At 47.9% G+C, this 16,376-nt stretch overlaps 5 protein-coding genes across 5 annotated transcripts; 3 read left to right on the top strand and 2 right to left on the bottom strand.

Annotated features, from left to right (window-relative positions):
- Positions 1-2,193: 2,193 nt before the first annotated feature.
- FOXG_07095 (phosphoenolpyruvate synthase) lies at positions 2,194-4,647 on the bottom strand (the record flags this gene model as incomplete). Its single annotated transcript, XM_018385726.1, has 1 exon — positions 2,194-4,647. One exon carries the CDS (start codon positions 4,645-4,647, stop codon positions 2,254-2,256), a length of 2,394 nt encoding a protein of 797 aa, XP_018244394.1. The 3' UTR covers positions 2,194-2,253.
- An 879-nt stretch (positions 4,648-5,526) lies between these two features.
- FOXG_07096 (pyruvate decarboxylase) lies at positions 5,527-7,761 on the top strand (the record flags this gene model as incomplete). Its single annotated transcript, XM_018385727.1, has 2 exons — positions 5,527-7,132; positions 7,307-7,761. The coding sequence occupies 2 exons, from the start codon at positions 5,527-5,529 to the stop codon at positions 7,759-7,761; spliced, it is 2,061 nt and encodes a 686-aa protein (XP_018244395.1).
- A 646-nt stretch (positions 7,762-8,407) lies between these two features.
- Positions 8,408-8,503, top strand: FOXG_19642 (uncharacterized protein; the record flags this gene model as incomplete). Its single annotated transcript, XM_018399905.1, has 1 exon — positions 8,408-8,503. One exon carries the CDS (start codon positions 8,408-8,410, stop codon positions 8,501-8,503), a length of 96 nt encoding a protein of 31 aa, XP_018244396.1.
- Positions 8,504-9,042: 539 nt separating this feature from the next.
- FOXG_19643 (uncharacterized protein) lies at positions 9,043-9,939 on the top strand. Its single transcript, XM_018399906.1, has 3 exons — positions 9,043-9,388; positions 9,441-9,632; positions 9,687-9,939. The coding sequence occupies exons 1-3, from the start codon at positions 9,264-9,266 to the stop codon at positions 9,859-9,861; spliced, it is 492 nt and encodes a 163-aa protein (XP_018244397.1). The 5' UTR covers positions 9,043-9,263; the 3' UTR covers positions 9,862-9,939.
- Positions 9,940-13,136: 3,197 nt separating this feature from the next.
- FOXG_07097 (uncharacterized protein) lies at positions 13,137-13,802 on the bottom strand (the record flags this gene model as incomplete). The annotated part of the gene is made up of 3 exons (XM_018385728.1): positions 13,723-13,802; positions 13,238-13,665; positions 13,137-13,193 (listed from the first exon to the last, which is right to left on the bottom strand). The coding sequence occupies exons 1-3, from the start codon at positions 13,748-13,750 to the stop codon at positions 13,137-13,139; spliced, it is 513 nt and encodes a 170-aa protein (XP_018244398.1). The 5' UTR covers positions 13,751-13,802.
- Between the last annotated feature and the right edge of the window lie 2,574 nt (positions 13,803-16,376).

Below are 16,376 nucleotides of genomic sequence, written 5' to 3' on the forward strand. Positions count from 1 at the left end.
GATGAACCAAGCTTCTCGTGTAGCACCGGTGGCAATGCGGAAGGTACGGCCGCTCAGGTCGAAATAGATGCCCTGCACGTGCTTTGCCCTATACGGGGCACTCCAATGGCGAAACGATATCGTGATATTGTCAAAGACGTGACTGGGCCTGCAGATCGGCCGGCGCGGTAGACCGACGATGCTAACGAAATCGAGTCGAAAGACGGGGTAATAATCGTCTTCCTCGCTTGCCGGCTTTGAGCCTGTCTTCTTGCTCCATAGTCCCAGGCAACTCGGCGCTGTAGGAGGTCAAGAGCACGTGCCCTAGACGATATGTGAAGGTCTTAATCGGCCTCTCCAGAGGATTCATCGTCTCAATGGCCATCCTCGTCGAGTGCTATGAAGCAACCATTCTTTTCGCCTTCATCTGTGTTGTAGGCGCACTCATCACTTCGAACTACCCTTTGTGGAGGCTCTGTCTGAAAGAAAACATCGCAGAAGCGGATCGGCTTGATCGCTTCCAGCCGTGGCTGTAGCTTTGACATGCAGATGACTACGAAGAGCGAATTGGCCCTCGTTGTTGTCAAAAGCCTTGTCCATCCATTGGATTTGTTCCCGAGTTCGTTCACAAAGATCGGGGACGGATTCAACGACATTAAGCAACCACATCATGTTATGTCGGGTAGGTAGCAGTAATGTCGATCAAAAGTGCTTGGTCCCTTCGTACTCCTCCAATATGATGCCGGCTGAAATGGGCAGAAGTAAGAAATACTCTCTTCCGCGTTCCCGGTCCTCCCAATGTGGCAGGTGCCATGGGAGCAGATAGGGTCGTCCATGTTCTGCATACCATCGTGGACCGACAAGTTTCGAGAAGTGCTCGACAGACGAGCATATCAAACTCCGCTGTGCTAGTCCGGTATTACACAAGCGATCCGTCTCGTACATGCATTTCCACCATAATCTACAAAGCACGCTTTCCAAGGAGTGGAAGTACCCCTCTGTCATATCCTCGGACTTCGTGTCTGGCGCGATGTCTGGGTGTCGGGTATTATGATCACGGACCCATTGCCATGGAATACGGGCGTTATCTTCAGGTGGAGAGAAGTATGGCGCCCAAAATTGGATCTTGAAGAATGTTGGTTTTCCATGGTACCAAGACTTGTCGTGTTGATAGGTGCCGACCTCGTTTTTCTGACTACTGTTGAGTGCAACCATGATATAATCTCCAACTACATGACGAAACCGACAATCGAACGGCCCTGCATATTGCTGAACTGTCTCCCAAGACTCTTTGAACGCCCGGTAGAGTCTGAAGAAGTAAAGATGATTCCACGACGGTGGGCTGGGTCGGTGGAAAAGATGACGGAACACGAAAGACGACCACCCATCATGAGGTGGCAAGTACTTTCGTGTAGTTATCCAGCAGGGTAACTCTTGAGGTAACTTATCTGGGTCGGTATCTGAGTAGAGTTTAGCATAGAGAGCCCATAGGTATCTAAAGTCGGTCAATTTCGTTTACCTACCTCAGGTCGGCTCTCTATTCTGTCCCAAGGATGCTCTCGGGGGTTAGCAGGGATTGTGTTGGTACTGACCACCATGCTGTGATTGGCCCGCTGTAGGGTTCTCAATTGCCACGGGTGGTATAATGACCAAGAGCTGGAGTGACACAATATTGCTATAGGTTAGACAACTGGTATTGATGGTTCTTATACGAAATCTAACGTTCTCGTTGTGCGCGCACCATGTCATTCCCACCTAGACTATACCTCAGCTAAGCTCTAAATCTGATCTCGTCTCATCTCTTTGGCCGGTGAAAGCCCTTTCTTTGCTTATCTTTCCCCTCAGTTCGCTCCTCATGTCTGATGATAATTGTGGGGCCCCAAAAGCCTCACTTTACCGGTAGGTTATATGATGCTGACAAAATCCATCACGATAATGATTAGACATGCTCGTCTTTATATGTCAAGCAATGGGGCACATGCCCTTTCCCAGTGAGGAGTAATCTCTCCCAGAAAAGTAGGATCTTCTGGGCTGCGAGATACCATTCTATTGATAGTTTCAGACCATTAAAAGAACCCCTGTTCCCTTTTGTAGTGGCCATGTGCAATCACCACTAATAGAGATTTCTATTTTCATTGCAGCTGTTGCCATTGACAGTTGACACCTTTGTTGACTCACAACAGATCTACAAGCTCATGAGATCTCTGCAGTAACAGTCAAACTAATCAGCCATTAATACAGTAGTTATATCACTAACAGTAATTACATACATCTTTACAAGCCCTGTTCACTAGCCACCACGTGCTTCATAACCTGAACAAAGCTATCTGGGCTAACAGAGATGGAATCGATTCCTGCCTCAACCAAGAACTTAGCAAACTCAGGATGATTGCTCGGTGCCTCACCGCAAAGCCCAATCTTGCATCCCTCCCGACGAGCCACTTCAATAGCTCTGGCGATCATCCACTTAACAGCCTCATCCTGCTCGTTGAACAAACTCGCCAACTCTCCAGAGTCCCGGTCTACTCCGAGCGTAAGCTGTGCCAGGTCATTAGACCCAATGGAAAAACCGTCAAAGTGTTCAGCGAAGCTCGAGGCCAGAATAACATTGGATGGAATCTCGCACATGACATAGACCTTGAGACCATTCTCTCCTCGCTTTAGACCGTTCTCCTCCATAACGTCTAGCACCTTTCGGGCTTCTTTGATTGTTCGGCAGAAAGGTATCATGACGATGGCATTGGTGAGACCTATTTCCTCTCGTACCCTCTTGATAGCCCGGCATTCCAGAGCGAAACCCTCTTTGTATCGAGGTGAGTAATAGCGCGAGGCCCCGCGAAATCCAATCATGGGATTCTCTTCTTTCAGTTCAAACTCAGCACCACCTATCAGACGAGCATACTCGTTGGTCTTGAAATCGCTCGTCCTGATGATGACTGGTTTAGGGTAGACAGCGGAACAAAGAGTTGCCAGGCCGGAAGCCAACTTGTCAACAAAGTAATCAGGCTTGGAGGCATAGCCTGCCGTCAACTTGCCAATTTCTCTCTTGGCTTCTCCATCCTTGAGATGTTCGAAGTGAATAAGAGCCATAGGGTGGACTTGAATAGAATTGCTGACAACAAATTCCATACGAGCAAGTCCGATGCCATCGACTGGGAGTCTCCACCAGCGGTATGCAGCTGCAGGGTTGGCCAGATTCAGCATGATCTTTGTTCGGACCGAAGGGAGTTCAGATATGTAAACCATCTGGGTGGTGATCTCCGAGATTCCATCATAGACAAGACCTGAATCACCTTCTGCACACGATACAGTGACATCCTGACCGGTGTGCAGAACGTAGGTGGCATTTCCTGTACCCACGACTGCTGGAATACCTAGTTCGCGACTGACAATGGCGGCATGAGAAGTACGTCCACCTTGGTCGGTGATGATAGCGGCGGCGCGCTTCATGACAGGCACCCAGTCAGGATCTGTAGCCTCGGTGACCAAAATAGATCCATCGATAAACTTATCCATGTCCGAGACCGTATTGAGCAGGCAGATACGCCCAGCAACTGCTTTATCACCAATGGATAGTCCAGTGGTCAATGTATGGCCACGTTCACCAACCTTGTAGGTTTTAAAGGCAGCTGTGTCACGACGAGACTGCACAGTCTCGGGTCTGGCCTGGACGATGAAAAGCTTTCCCGAAGAGCCATCCCTGGCCCACTCCATATCCATCGGGCAACCATAATGCTCTTCAATGAGACATGCCCATCGTGACAGCTGGAGAATTTCTTCATCCTCGAGAACATAAGCGGCTTGCTCAGCCCTGGACGTGGGGACATTACGTGTAGGTCTGCACTTATCCCCATAAACCATTTTGATTGACTTATCGCCAAGTTTCTTGCTTAGAATTGGTGAAATATTCTTGTTGGACAAGAGAGGCTTGAAAGATTGGTATTCATCCGGATTGACCGTGCCCTGAACAACGTTCTCGCCAAGACCCCAAGCAGCATTGATGAGAACAACTTTGTCGAATCCGCTCTCGGTATCTATAGAGAACATGACACCCGAACCACCGATATCAGAGCGAACCATCTGTTGTACTCCAATGGAAAGAGCCACGCTTGCATGGCTGAACTCCTTGATTTGGCGATAGCTGATGGCTCGATCTGTGAAGAGTGAAGCGTAGCATCGTCGACAGGCATCTAGCAGTGCTTCTCTACCTTGAATGTTCAGGTACGTCTCCTGCTGTCCAGCGAAGCTCGCATCAGGAAGATCTTCAGCTGTTGCGCTAGATCGTACTGCAACACTCAGATTATCAACCTGAGCTTTATCACAGAGGTCTTGATAGCCTGACAAGATGGCCTCTGCAGTATCAGCTGGCCATGTCCCACGTAGGAACAAGTTACGTATGGCATGGCCTGCCTCGGCGAGTGTCTGTTGACCAGCTTGCCATTCATTGACCAATTCATCGACTTTGCCGCGGATGTTATTGGCATCGACGTAGTGCCAGTAGGCATAGGAGGATGTCGCGAAACCTGGTGGCACTGGAATCCCTTTGGGTCCGAGGGCTCGAATCATTTCGCCCAAGGAGGAATTCTTGCCGCCGACTAGGCCAACATCACTTCGAGCCAGATGCTCAAAGTTGAGAACCAGAGGTTCAGCAGTCCAATCATCATTCATGATTTGATAATTGCTTGAACGTGACGCAGAAGCTCTATAGAGTAAAGATGTAATGGGGGTTGAGGCTTGTTTTATGGACACGAACATTTGCGTATACCGTCAGATACGAGTGAATCAGTCTTTCATTATTTAGTTTCCCATTTATCACTTGATGAGAGATTTGATGTGTCACTATACTGTCATCTTTCCATTGTCTCACATCATGAATCTCCTCTTTCCCTAACCTTTTCGAGTTTACATTAGTGTCGTTGGAACTCATCATGTTATCCTAAAAGTGGGGTAAACTCAAGACTTTACGACCTGGACAATACATTATGAGAATGCGACTCGACCTGGTGAATCTTGGGACATATAAGTTGTTCATGACGCCACGCATGTTAAGTGGCTTTCGCTTGTCTCTAAGGACTACTGCTTCAATACCGGGAAGTTTCCGAGTAGACATCCATAACGACATAACCGGTCAGCTCATTTGCCGGTCATGTTATGGTGGCCTGATTACGATAGTGGCTTGAACCTTAGTATGTTACAACTACTAGCACGTAATCAGAGGCTTGCAATCTCCAGTTCGCAGCCAGTAAGACGTCAAAGGCACTGGGAATACACGTCTAGTATCTCCCAGCCAGAACACCTCCATATCTTCTCAAATGATCATTCTATGACTCCATTACAGGGTGATATCGAAGAGGGTATGACTACGCGATGCATTGTAATCATGCAGATTTAGTGGACAATCCCCCGCTGCAGTACATATGGTCGAATATTTAGACAACTCGATGTCAAGGACCAGCAATTCAAGACTACCTTGGCTGCTTTCCTCATTTTTGTATAAGGCCGATATATTCGTGCCACCAGTATACAGGAATCCCCATTTCCGTCGCCATGTCGCCCTTCACCGTTGGTGATTATCTTGCTGAGAGGCTTGTCCAGATCGGAATCCGTCATCATTTCATTGTCCCAGGGGACTACAACCTAATTCTCCGCGACAAGCTTGAGGCTCATCCGTCCCTGACTGAAATAGGCTGCACGAATGAGCTCAACTGCTCTCTCGCCGCTGAAGGCTATGCTCGCGCGAATGGCATTGGTGTCTGTATCGTGACGTACAGCGTCGGCGCTTTCTCTACCTTCAATGGAATCGGCAGTGCCTACGCTGAGAGACTTCCTCTTATCCTTGTTAGTGGAGCGCCTAATACCAACGATGTGGGCCAGCACCTACTCCATCACACTCTTAGTGAATATGACACGACATATCAGCTTGAGATGGCCAGAAAGATCACTTGTTTCGCGGCTCGTGTGCGTCAGGCATTGAACGCTCCTGGGATTATCGATACAGGTATCCGAGCTGCCCTCACACAAAAGAAACCAGTTTACATAGAGGTTCCAGTTAACCTTGCGGGCGAGACCTGTCTTCGTCCTGGACCTATAACCTCGCTTCTTACATCAGCTCCATGCAACCAACACGCACTCGATGTTGCTGTATCCAAATCGTGCGAGCTTATTGGTACCAAACACAGGTGCATTATCCTTGTTGGGCCCCTGGTACGTAGGGCCAAAGCTCAGGATGCTCTCCTTCAATTGGCAGAGGCGATCGGATGTGCTGTCGTCATCCAACCAGCTGCCAAGGGCTCATTTCCTGAAGATCATGCACAGTTTGCTGGCATGTTTTGGGGTCAGGTCAGCACCCTAGCGGCTGACGCTATCGTCAATTGGGCTGATCTGCTCATTTGCATTGGCACTGTCTTCACCGACTACAGTACTGTTGGTTGGACAGCTTTACCAAGTGTCCCGCAGCTTGTTGTTGATATGAACAATATAACAGTGGCTTCCAAGCTCTACTGCAGCCTTATTGAAATGCACGACTTTCTGTCGAGACTAGCTGCGACAGTTGGCTGGAATGATACTACCATGATTGAGTATAACAGGTTACGTCCTGATCCATCTCTGGGAAAACCCTCGCGTTGTCCTGAGAAGTTAACGAGAAAGGAGATTGCTCGACAAACGCAAGCCCTGCTGTCACTTAACCCTGATACTACGGTGTTTGCGGACACTGGTGACTCATGGTTTAACGGACTGAAGTTGAGTCTTCCATTTGGAGCTGAATTTGAGATTGAAATGCAATGGGGCCATCCTGGATGGTCTATTCCCGCATCATTCGGTTACACCCTTGCAAGGCCGCAACGACAGATTATCGTCATGGTTGGAGACGGTGCCTTCCAGATGACAGCCCAGGAAGTATCTCAAATGGTAAGATACAGAGTGCCTATCATTATACTCCTCATGAATAACCGAGGCTACACTATCGAGGTGGAAATTCACGATGGACTATATAATCGAGTTCAGAACTGGGATTATGGTCATTTAGTCGAGGCGTTTAGTTGTGAGGATGAAGGAAAGATCGCGCTTGGTCTTGAAGCTCGCACTTCTGAGGAACTTTCGAATGGTTTGGAACGAGCCGTTGCGCATACTGATGGTCCAACGCTCATTAATTGTATTATCCATCAAGACGACTGTAGTCGGGAGTTGATTACCTGGGGGCATTTTGTAGCTGCTGCTAATGTTCGAGGGCCGAAGAAGGATTAGTTTTAATGGTAACTAGCTAACGTGTATAAGTATGCGTCGCACTAAAAATAACCCCCCCATACTACTTTTGAACCGCAACCAGTCTCTATCATCGAGGGAGCAGCCAGCTATGGCTTCGCCATTCACCAGCAGCATCTCTCCATCTGCGACGGCTCGGGCCGTCTTGGACCTGCCGAGGTCTTTAATGCTGAACTTACAGGAGCACTGGAGGGCCTTAAGGCCGCTCTCAACCCCCCAGGATCGGCAGCACGGGACATTGTAGTCTGTCTAGACAACCTGGCAGCCGCCACATGCCTACGGGGCTCACCGTCTGATTCTTCACAAGCAGTCCTTGTCGAGTTCCGGGCGATAGCTGCATCGCACGGAGCTACACAAAAGCGCTGGATACCTGGACACACGGACATTCCCGGCAACGAACAAGCCGATAAACTAGCAAAGGTAGCGTCCTCGCTACCAGAACCGGAAGGCGCTCAGCCGACACTAGCATACCTGCGAAAGGTGGCGAGACAGAAACCAAAAGAAGCTTTCGAAACCTAGTAGATAACCTCCGTTCCTGAACAATAGGAAGGAACTTCGACAAGTACATCAAGTTGACCAAGTCAAGCGCCTTCTTCGAAAGGATATGCACTCGTTACTAAACGAGGCAGATCGGAGATGCATTTGCGTCTCCTCCTCTCCTTTTAGCTTCCTTTCCCTTCTGTTTCTTTGTTTCTTTGTTTCTTTGTTTCTTTGTTTGTTTTCTTTATTCTCATGGGCTTGGCCGGCTCGTGCGGTCATGCCGCCGCCCTCTCCCCAGTCTCACTAAAGACTGACCGATATAGCGGCTACCATTATGATAGCCGCACCTGGTCATCCCGCTGACGGGTAACAGGCTCGACAGGACGCGCTTTTGAGCCGATGATATGCTGGATAGTGGTCTGTTCTGTAATTTGCGAAAGCTTTACTTAGATTTTAGCACTAGAGACTCTAGCTTAGCACGTCCTGTGCCCCAATAGGGGTCTTTACGGGCCTCACGGCCCCCGGACGAAAAATATACATACATACATACATAAGTTTGTGATGGCGACGGGAAGACTGAGTTGAGAAAGGGAAAACAGAACATATTAAGCATGAACATCACAGTTGACTACTAACATTGAACAGCCTCAAGTTGACAGACCATGCTTCAGCTGCTGAAGATAGGATGCTGAACAAGGAGAAGTCCGCCTTCAAGCAAGCCTATCGCAGGGACAAGCGAGGCTGGGAAATGTGGCGAGGAGTAGGGATTGGTGAGGTCTGAGCCAGAAGTCGGGGAAAAGAATGTAACGAGATTTAACGTTCTAGGCCTTATGAGGCGTATCCTCCCCGGGCGGAATAAATTCGTTCATTCATCCATTCACTCATTAGTAGTATAGTAGCGTAGGTCTAGTTTATCCAGTTGGAAAACCCAACCGTCACAGTTCGGGACTGGCCAGTGGGGAATGGTCGAGTGTCAATTTATCGGCTCACGTGGCTATGACCTGATTCCTAGATGCTGAAAGTGCCTAGAGGAGAGGGCCGCACAGTACACCACTGCAAAGCCACAGGACCAGATAAGTCACATAAGCCCACCATGACACCACGTTGAAGACGGAATCTCTCCAGGGTTGGATCTGGGCTAATCTGTTTATTAGTTGCATTCACATGTGGTCGCGTCTTGACATTAATTGGCGACCATGATCACTGGCATCACGTCATCGGACTTGTAGTGGATGCCGCTAGGCTCATCTGAGTCTAGTCTAGATCGAACCTCAGGGTTAACGTATGATCAAGCACAAATCGCACATCCCTCCGGTTTGGCTCTCAAGCGCACCCTCTCGCTCGATATGCAGTGAAAACAGTCGCCAACAAGTGACTTAAACATAGTTCCATTATGATCTTTGGCGCGGGAACCTACGATCATATGCTCAGAAAACATCGATAGAGACTGCAACTGATGCGAAACGCAGCCTTTATAACTCGCTGTATTCCACTTGGCATTGCGAGAAATTTGACACAGTCTTCATTGAAAACCACGATTCATGGCTTACATCCCCCGAGACAACTTGACAAATCAGAGTGACGCCTCCACCCCATCGACGCCTACACCTATTTTCTCTGGGTTAGTGGGCGGCATCATCGGTGTACCTTTGGTAATCATCATTTTGTACGCGTTTCCTTCGTAGATGTGCGGTCCTTGTTCATGTTAATAAAGGTAGTTTCATTGTGAAATCACTATATCATCATCCCCAACCTCAGGGAGACATCGAGGCGGCGAAACCTTCACCCAAGGATACAGTCGATCTACGGACGCTAAACGACGCAAACCCGTCACAAAAATACGAAGCAGCAAAGGGGCTAAAGAAGCAGGCAACCTGGGCTTCAACGCAGTCTAGTTCAGCTGAAGTCTGGTAAGTTCCAAGTTGAAATGAGAGAGTTTTCTGCCCATACTGACATCAGGATAGTGCAATATGCATCGAAGTTCTGGGGGACCAGGACGATGTCCGACGGTTGAAATGTAAACATGTCTTCCATACGAGTTGCATTGACTCCTGGTTCCAGAAACACCATATCGACTGCCCACTATGCAAGTCGATATTTATTCCAGATAGGCGCGGTGATGCTAAAGGCGTTCATTAGCCGAGGTTTTATCAGCGATTATGATATATTAAGATATTAGGCTTGTAGTGCTCGGGATAAGGGGAAATTAAATCAGAGGAAATATAACGTAGATGATAAGCGAGTGTTACAAAAATCCCTCATACACCTCACTTTCTATCTGATCAATTAATTCTCAACCACCCAATATGCCACAATTAAATGAAGAGGCTAGAGTTCTTCTTCCTCTCAGGCGCTCCAAAATAACCTTAAATTAAAGCTCCGACGAGCTGCAGAGATATATGAAGTTGGCCCTATGAAGCTATGGCGCCGACGCAAAGGCATACTCTCTATACATAATACTATCCCGAAGTCGCGGAAACTATCTGATCTAGAGGAACAGATCATAGTTCAGTATATTCTCGACCTCGATTCGCGAGGATTTCCTCCCCGGCATCGTAGTGTTGAAGAAATGGCCAATGGACTGCTTGCTGATCGCGATGCATCACCAGTTGGCAAGCGCTGGGCTATCAATTTCGTCAAGCGGCAACCAGACCTCAAGACGCGTTTTCAGCGGAGATATGACTATCAAAGGGCTAGATGTGAAGATCCGACTACTATTCGCAATTGGTTCAGGCTCGTACAGAATACAATCGCAAAGTATGGTAACGTACATGATAAGCGAGTGTCACAGACAAGCGAGTGTCTCAAAAATCCCTCAACTTCCCCAAATTTTCCTTCAATCATGAATTTCTCAACAACCAACAATGCTACGGCTTAATAACGAGGCGAATATTCTTCTTGCTCTTCAAGCTCTTCAAAATGATCCAAAATTAAGTCTCCGTCGCGCAGCAAGCATATATACAGTCTCCTGGAAAACCCTTGGTCGCCGCCAGAAGGGCATCCAGTCTCAACGCGATGCCACTCCCAAGTCACGCAAACTGTCTGATCTGGAAGAGCAGACCATAGTTCAGTTCATTCTCGACCTAGATTCGCGAGGATTTCCCCCGCGACTACGTTGTGTGGAAGAAATGGCCAACCGACTGCTCGCCGACCGCGACGCGCCACCTATCGGCAAGCGATGGGCTTCCAACTTTGTCAAGCGACACAGAGAGCTCAAGACGCGTTTTTTTCGTAGATATGACTGTCAGAGAGCCAAGTGCGAAGATCCAAACATCATTCGAAACTGGTTTAGGCTTGTGGAAAACACAGTCGCCAAGTACGGCATCCGATCGGATGATATCTGGAACTTTGACGAGACTGGTTTTATGATGGGCGTCATTGCAAGCGGAATGATCATCACAGGCACAGACAGGAGTGGGAGGCCTAAATCAGTTCAACCTGGGAACCGGGAATGGATTACCGTCATTCAGGCTATCAATGCGGAAGGCCGAGCGATCCCGCCGTTCATCATTGGTTCGGGCCAGTATCACCTCGCCAACTGGTACCGAGACAGCAACCTCCCAGGCGATCGGGTCATTGCGACGAGCCCAAATGGCTGGACCGATAATGAGGTAGGCCTCGAGTGGCTAAAACACTTCGACCGGTGTACAAGCAAGCGATCAAATAGTCGCTATCGTCTTCTGATCCTCGACGGCCACGAAAGTCACCACTCTATCGACTTTGAGAGATATTGTAAGGAAAACAAAATCATCACGCTCTGTATGCCACCTCACTCGTCTCATCTACTTCAGCCTCTCGATGTCGGGTGCTTTAACCTACTCAAGAAGGCGTATGGTCGAGAAATTGAGCATCTGATCCGATGCTCCATAACCCACGTTTCCAAGACCGAGTTCTTCTCGGCTTTTTATGCCGCATTTCAGGTCACAATGACGGAGCAAAATATAAAATCAGCCTTTAGAGGAGCCGGGCTTGTGCCTCGTGACCCGGAAAGTGTGGTCTCAAAGCTTGATGTGCGGCTGCGGACCCCAACGCCTGCCGAGGAGGTAGCTAGCCCCTCAACCCCTTGGGTCTCAAAGACGCCAAAAACCGTGCTTGAAGCACAATTTCAGTGTGAATACCTCGATAGACGAATAAGGCGGCACCAAAGTAGCTCCCCAGAGTCAATTCTAGGAGCTCTCAAGTCTCTTGCTAAGGGAACCAAGGCGATAATGCACGAGAATGCCTTGTTAAGGGCTGAGAACCAAGACCTTCGACAAGCAAATGAGATACTAAGTCGGTGGCGGAATATGAAAAAAACCAGACTGCAGAAGAGAGGGGTGATGACAGTAGAGGAAGGAAGGCAAGCGATTGGTCAGATGAATGTTGACGGGCAGGCAGTGGAAGAATCGTTGAGAAGTGGTAGTCAGGGAAGGTCGGTGCAAGCAAAGGAAAGGCATTGTGGAGCATGCGGCAAGATGGGGCATAACGCAAGAACATGTCAGATAGTTGTTTCAGTGTCTGAGGAAGAGCATAGCAGTTAGTTTCAATTGATTTAGAGTTTCGTTGTGTTTTTGTGACGATTTACATCTTGTGGATCGATGTTTGTTGAGACACTCGCTTGTCTGAGACGCTCGCTTATCATGTACGTTATGCATAGGTCGATTGTCAACCCAAATTTTCTAATGTAGAAATGTTCGCGATCTTCAGGATCCACTCCACCACGGTGATCCCAGAACTGCCACCACGAATTTGCCTCAAAGCTTTAGTTAGGTGCAGTTTTGACTGTGTCGGTAACTCCACCGGGGAAGAATGTAGTGCTAGCAGTTTGACAGCTCACCATGAGACTAAGCTCAAACTTCATTGACAGTGAGCCTAAATCTTGTTACTCCTGTCACGTGGGCGTCAATGCACATTAGATTATCGGTCACTATTTGACCCAAGGCCCTGAAAGCTAGGTCTTTGGTTCTTCCCTGTTCCCTCCTTGTACCTCACACTGATATTAACACGTAGGTTTATGTGTGGTCGACAGGGGTTTGAAGCTGACGGGTTTGTGTATCAAAGCATTCATCTCGATTTAGAAACAGAGTTTAAATGTCTAGATCGAACTCAACGCATCTTGCAATCGACCAGTTACCCCATTGAAGTGACAGGCAGTGTGCCCCTTTGAGTTCTACGCTAGGATCAGACGGCCGTTTGATAGCTTGTATTGAACGTGCACTAATTACATAGACCAATTACCCGAGATGGCCATTTCAGCTTGCATTGATATGATAAGCCTGGCATCAAAACACACTAAGCTCTTAACAGAACAACGGTGAGAATGCTTCCATGATATTCACACGGTATGAATTCTCCGTCAACGTTACGCCGTTGGATAGCCGTTTGTTTTTATACTCAATAGAAAGGCAATCTCATTTTCCAATTCCAAAATCCTTTCACTTGCCAAATCCAGTACTTGTCCCCGGCTTAAGACTTGGCTCGGGTTGGCTATGCTGTCCCTGTCAGCTAGTCTGCGTGTATTTGACGCTGGTAGTACCGCGAGAAGTCTTTCAAACTGAGACTTGAGTCGGGTGCGGTACTGCTTTTCGATGAGGTTATGGCATTCTCGAGCATGTGCTCGAGTGCCCGAAACGGCGGATCGACGTTTACAGTTCTTCGGCTTGCGTGATGCTGATCGCAGTTCAACTTCCGGGGTGGAATACGAAAGGTTGTTAGTGGGGAAGATTTGAGTTGGTGTTTGGTTCTGTTGTCCCGTTGGGGTCAGGGGTTCACTCGTCTCGCTGCTCACCGACTCGATGCTGGTCTTGTGGCAAGCATAGTTGAGGTCTGTGTTGGGACTTGGTTGGCAGGCCATGGAATAATTGGCTTGCAAAAGATCAGAAAGTCCATGTGTGCTGGATGTGTTTGACAAATACTCAGAAGCGAGGTAATCATCCGCATCCCATGGGAGGGTTTTGGTGGTTACTGTCGAGAATACCACGGTGAGTAGGTGTTCTGTAGATCAGCTTCAAGGCGACTTACCCTGTCCGAGTGAAAAGTCAAGAGGCATCTGACGGTTAGAGTTAGTGCATGTTTCGTGAAGTTGCAGGAAGCAGGCTTCGGCATGGCCGAGCACCAAACTCGTGGCATGGAGACAGAGGGTGGGCTCCTAACATGATATAGATAAGATAAAGATGGGAACTTACTTCGAACTGAGGATCGCTGCCAACTCCTTGAGCAAGAGTGTCCAAGGTACCACCAATCTGTAAAGCAGCCATCTGGCGCTCAGTGGGTAGTCACTGGTATGAGACGATTGGAAACTTTGATAAAAAAGAAATCAGAGAGGGAGAATGGATGCTTGACAAGGTAATCCTTAAGGTATTGACTCGCAGCAATTGCTATTGTTTAAATAGGAGGCACTGGTTCTCTGTATGTACTACATATGTAATATCTTACGAGAATTTCAGAGACAATAGTCTAACACTTTATCGAGATAGTGGCGTATCGTATGCCTTGTCGACTGATCTTGACACTGGGTGATGGGTTGGGCGCCCAGTGCATCGGGCCCTTCCACGTCGACCTAAGTCACCTCCAGTTCACTAATCAGAAAAGAGAGATAACTTGATAGGGGAAACGGGCTCGAGACTGACTCTGCGGTGTCCACCTCCCCGCACTAGCGAATAACCTTAGGTTTAGGTGGTGGTCTAGACCGGTCCATTGCTTGAGCTGCGGTCTAGAATGTGTCAGCAGATAGCGGCGTCATCGAATACGCTATGCGGCATTGAGGGGACGATGGAGTTTGGTGCTGTGAAATATTTTGGCCAGGCAAGACGAGAAGACGGTGAAAAGAAGGGAATGGATCGGCGACTGTTAAGACATCCCCTCAAACAATATTATCAATGTGTTTGCTGTTTGCTGCATATCGCATTGGATTGTCATGGTTATTATGTAGTGTTCCATCGAGGATGCTTACGCACGCCATTTATGTAATAAGCATGTGATTCCTCTGTATTGGATAGGGAATTCGCAGCATTATCGGGCAGCCGAGAACCGCGCCAAGTTTTAGGAATGCCTTCTTGTTTGTCATATAATTGGCAACGACAAAACCCTAGACCTTTCAGCCATCAGGCCTGACGATGGATGGTGCCAAATCTCGCTCTAATGATGAACTGAGTCTGTTTATAGTGCCATCTTCTGTAAGCTTGATGACCTCTTCTGATAGGTTAAGGATGGCCACGGCCCAGTTTTAATCAACCGACACTTGCTCTACGACGCCACTTAACTACTCAATCCTCTTTTCTCTCATTAAATTAAGAATCATTTTAACGCCTCCTTCTCTGTTTACCATCACCTTATTTTCAGTCCACCATCTTTTTACATGTGGCGCATGGCAATGAAACTTAATATGCACTATTGGTCGTTTTCACAGGCAAAACACCCCATTCCTTCCGGTTGCTTCCAGGACCCCTTATTCCAACGTTGTACTCTGTATGCCGGTGGAATTACTTGTTTCCTACGATCTGCCCACGGACCTCCATATGACAACTGTTAGACGCTGAACCACCAAGAGCGTAGCATCTAGCCTTAAGCAAGACTGTGCTCTCCTTGAGAGCCTCCGGAACAGAAAGTAGATTTCTTTAACAAAAGCAACGCCACCAAGAACATTCCACAACATCTAGTCAGGAGGTTTAGTTAGAACACATATCATTACCCTATGTGTCAGCTCCGGTTCCGGGATATACTCTTTCAGGAACAGAGGCTAAACTGGGGTGAACAATCCGGTGCGTGGCTGATTGCCTCAGTCATCAAAGAGTTGCCCTGTTCCTGAATTCTCTAGCGGCAACTTACGGATGCCCTAATTGTCCTTGATTGTGTCAACAGGTCAGGAACGAGTCATAGTTGCCACAAGAGGGTTTTCAGGTTGGCACCGCGTCAGCCGTGTCTTCCAAACTCGAGCAAGCGCATATGCACAGAATAAATGCAGTTTAGACCAAATGAGGAACAGATCTATAGCTTATTCTGAGATCTCCAGCAGTCGTTTCTTGACCGCTGATCGTACTCCAGCGGCTATGTGCGAATCTGATTAACGGAATGCTCTCATTCTCGCATCACGAACCCTGCAGGATGGATCCTTGTATCACCTTGCATCATTGTGGCACCAACAAACCCGATTTTTCGGAAACTGCAGTGGCTTGCCAATAGATACTTGCCATACTCGAAAACATCAATTAGCCCTCGTCATCAGGGGCCACTTGTGGAAAAGAACAACGTGGTAGCAGACCTAGTGAATCAGGTGATTATCGTTTCACTCCAGACTGTTGGGAACTGTCATGGAATGCATAGCAAGAAGCCTAGCATGTGCCGGGAAAGACATATTTACGATCAGTTCAATTCTGAGGTTGATTTGAAGGAAGAAATTGACCTCAAGTATAAGCATCTTTGCTTTGTAGCCACTGCGCAGTTGGTGAATAGGAATTCTGGGACAATTCTTAATCATATCATCAGGTTAATTTTTCACTACAGGGCTGCCGTCAGATCAGATTAACACTCAGATATATCAATCAAATCGAGCAATCCAAATCAGATATAGAATTTTATCAGATCAATCAAATCAGATACAGGCGTCTATCCATCTGATATATCTGATATTTCTTGCACAGCGAGCGGTTACCCTAGAACTGCCGGATCATCTGTTT

Source organism: Fusarium oxysporum, chromosome 6 (assembly GCF_000149955.1).
Source record: "Fusarium oxysporum f. sp. lycopersici 4287 chromosome 6, whole genome shotgun sequence".
Classification (NCBI taxonomy): Eukaryota; Fungi; Ascomycota; class Sordariomycetes; order Hypocreales; family Nectriaceae; genus Fusarium; species Fusarium oxysporum.

Bases quoted from the DNA above. Each gene is read 5' to 3' on its own strand.
- FOXG_19643 (XM_018399906.1), top strand. From the start codon at position 9,264: ATGGCTTACATCCCCCGAGACAACTTGACAAATCAGAGTGACGCCTCC. The intron at 9,389-9,440 runs GTACGCGTTTCC...TAATAAAGGTAG, and splicing joins CCTTTGGTAATCATCATTTT to TTTCATTGTGAAATCACTAT. The intron at 9,633-9,686 runs GTAAGTTCCAAG...ACATCAGGATAG, and splicing joins TCTAGTTCAGCTGAAGTCTG to TGCAATATGCATCGAAGTTC.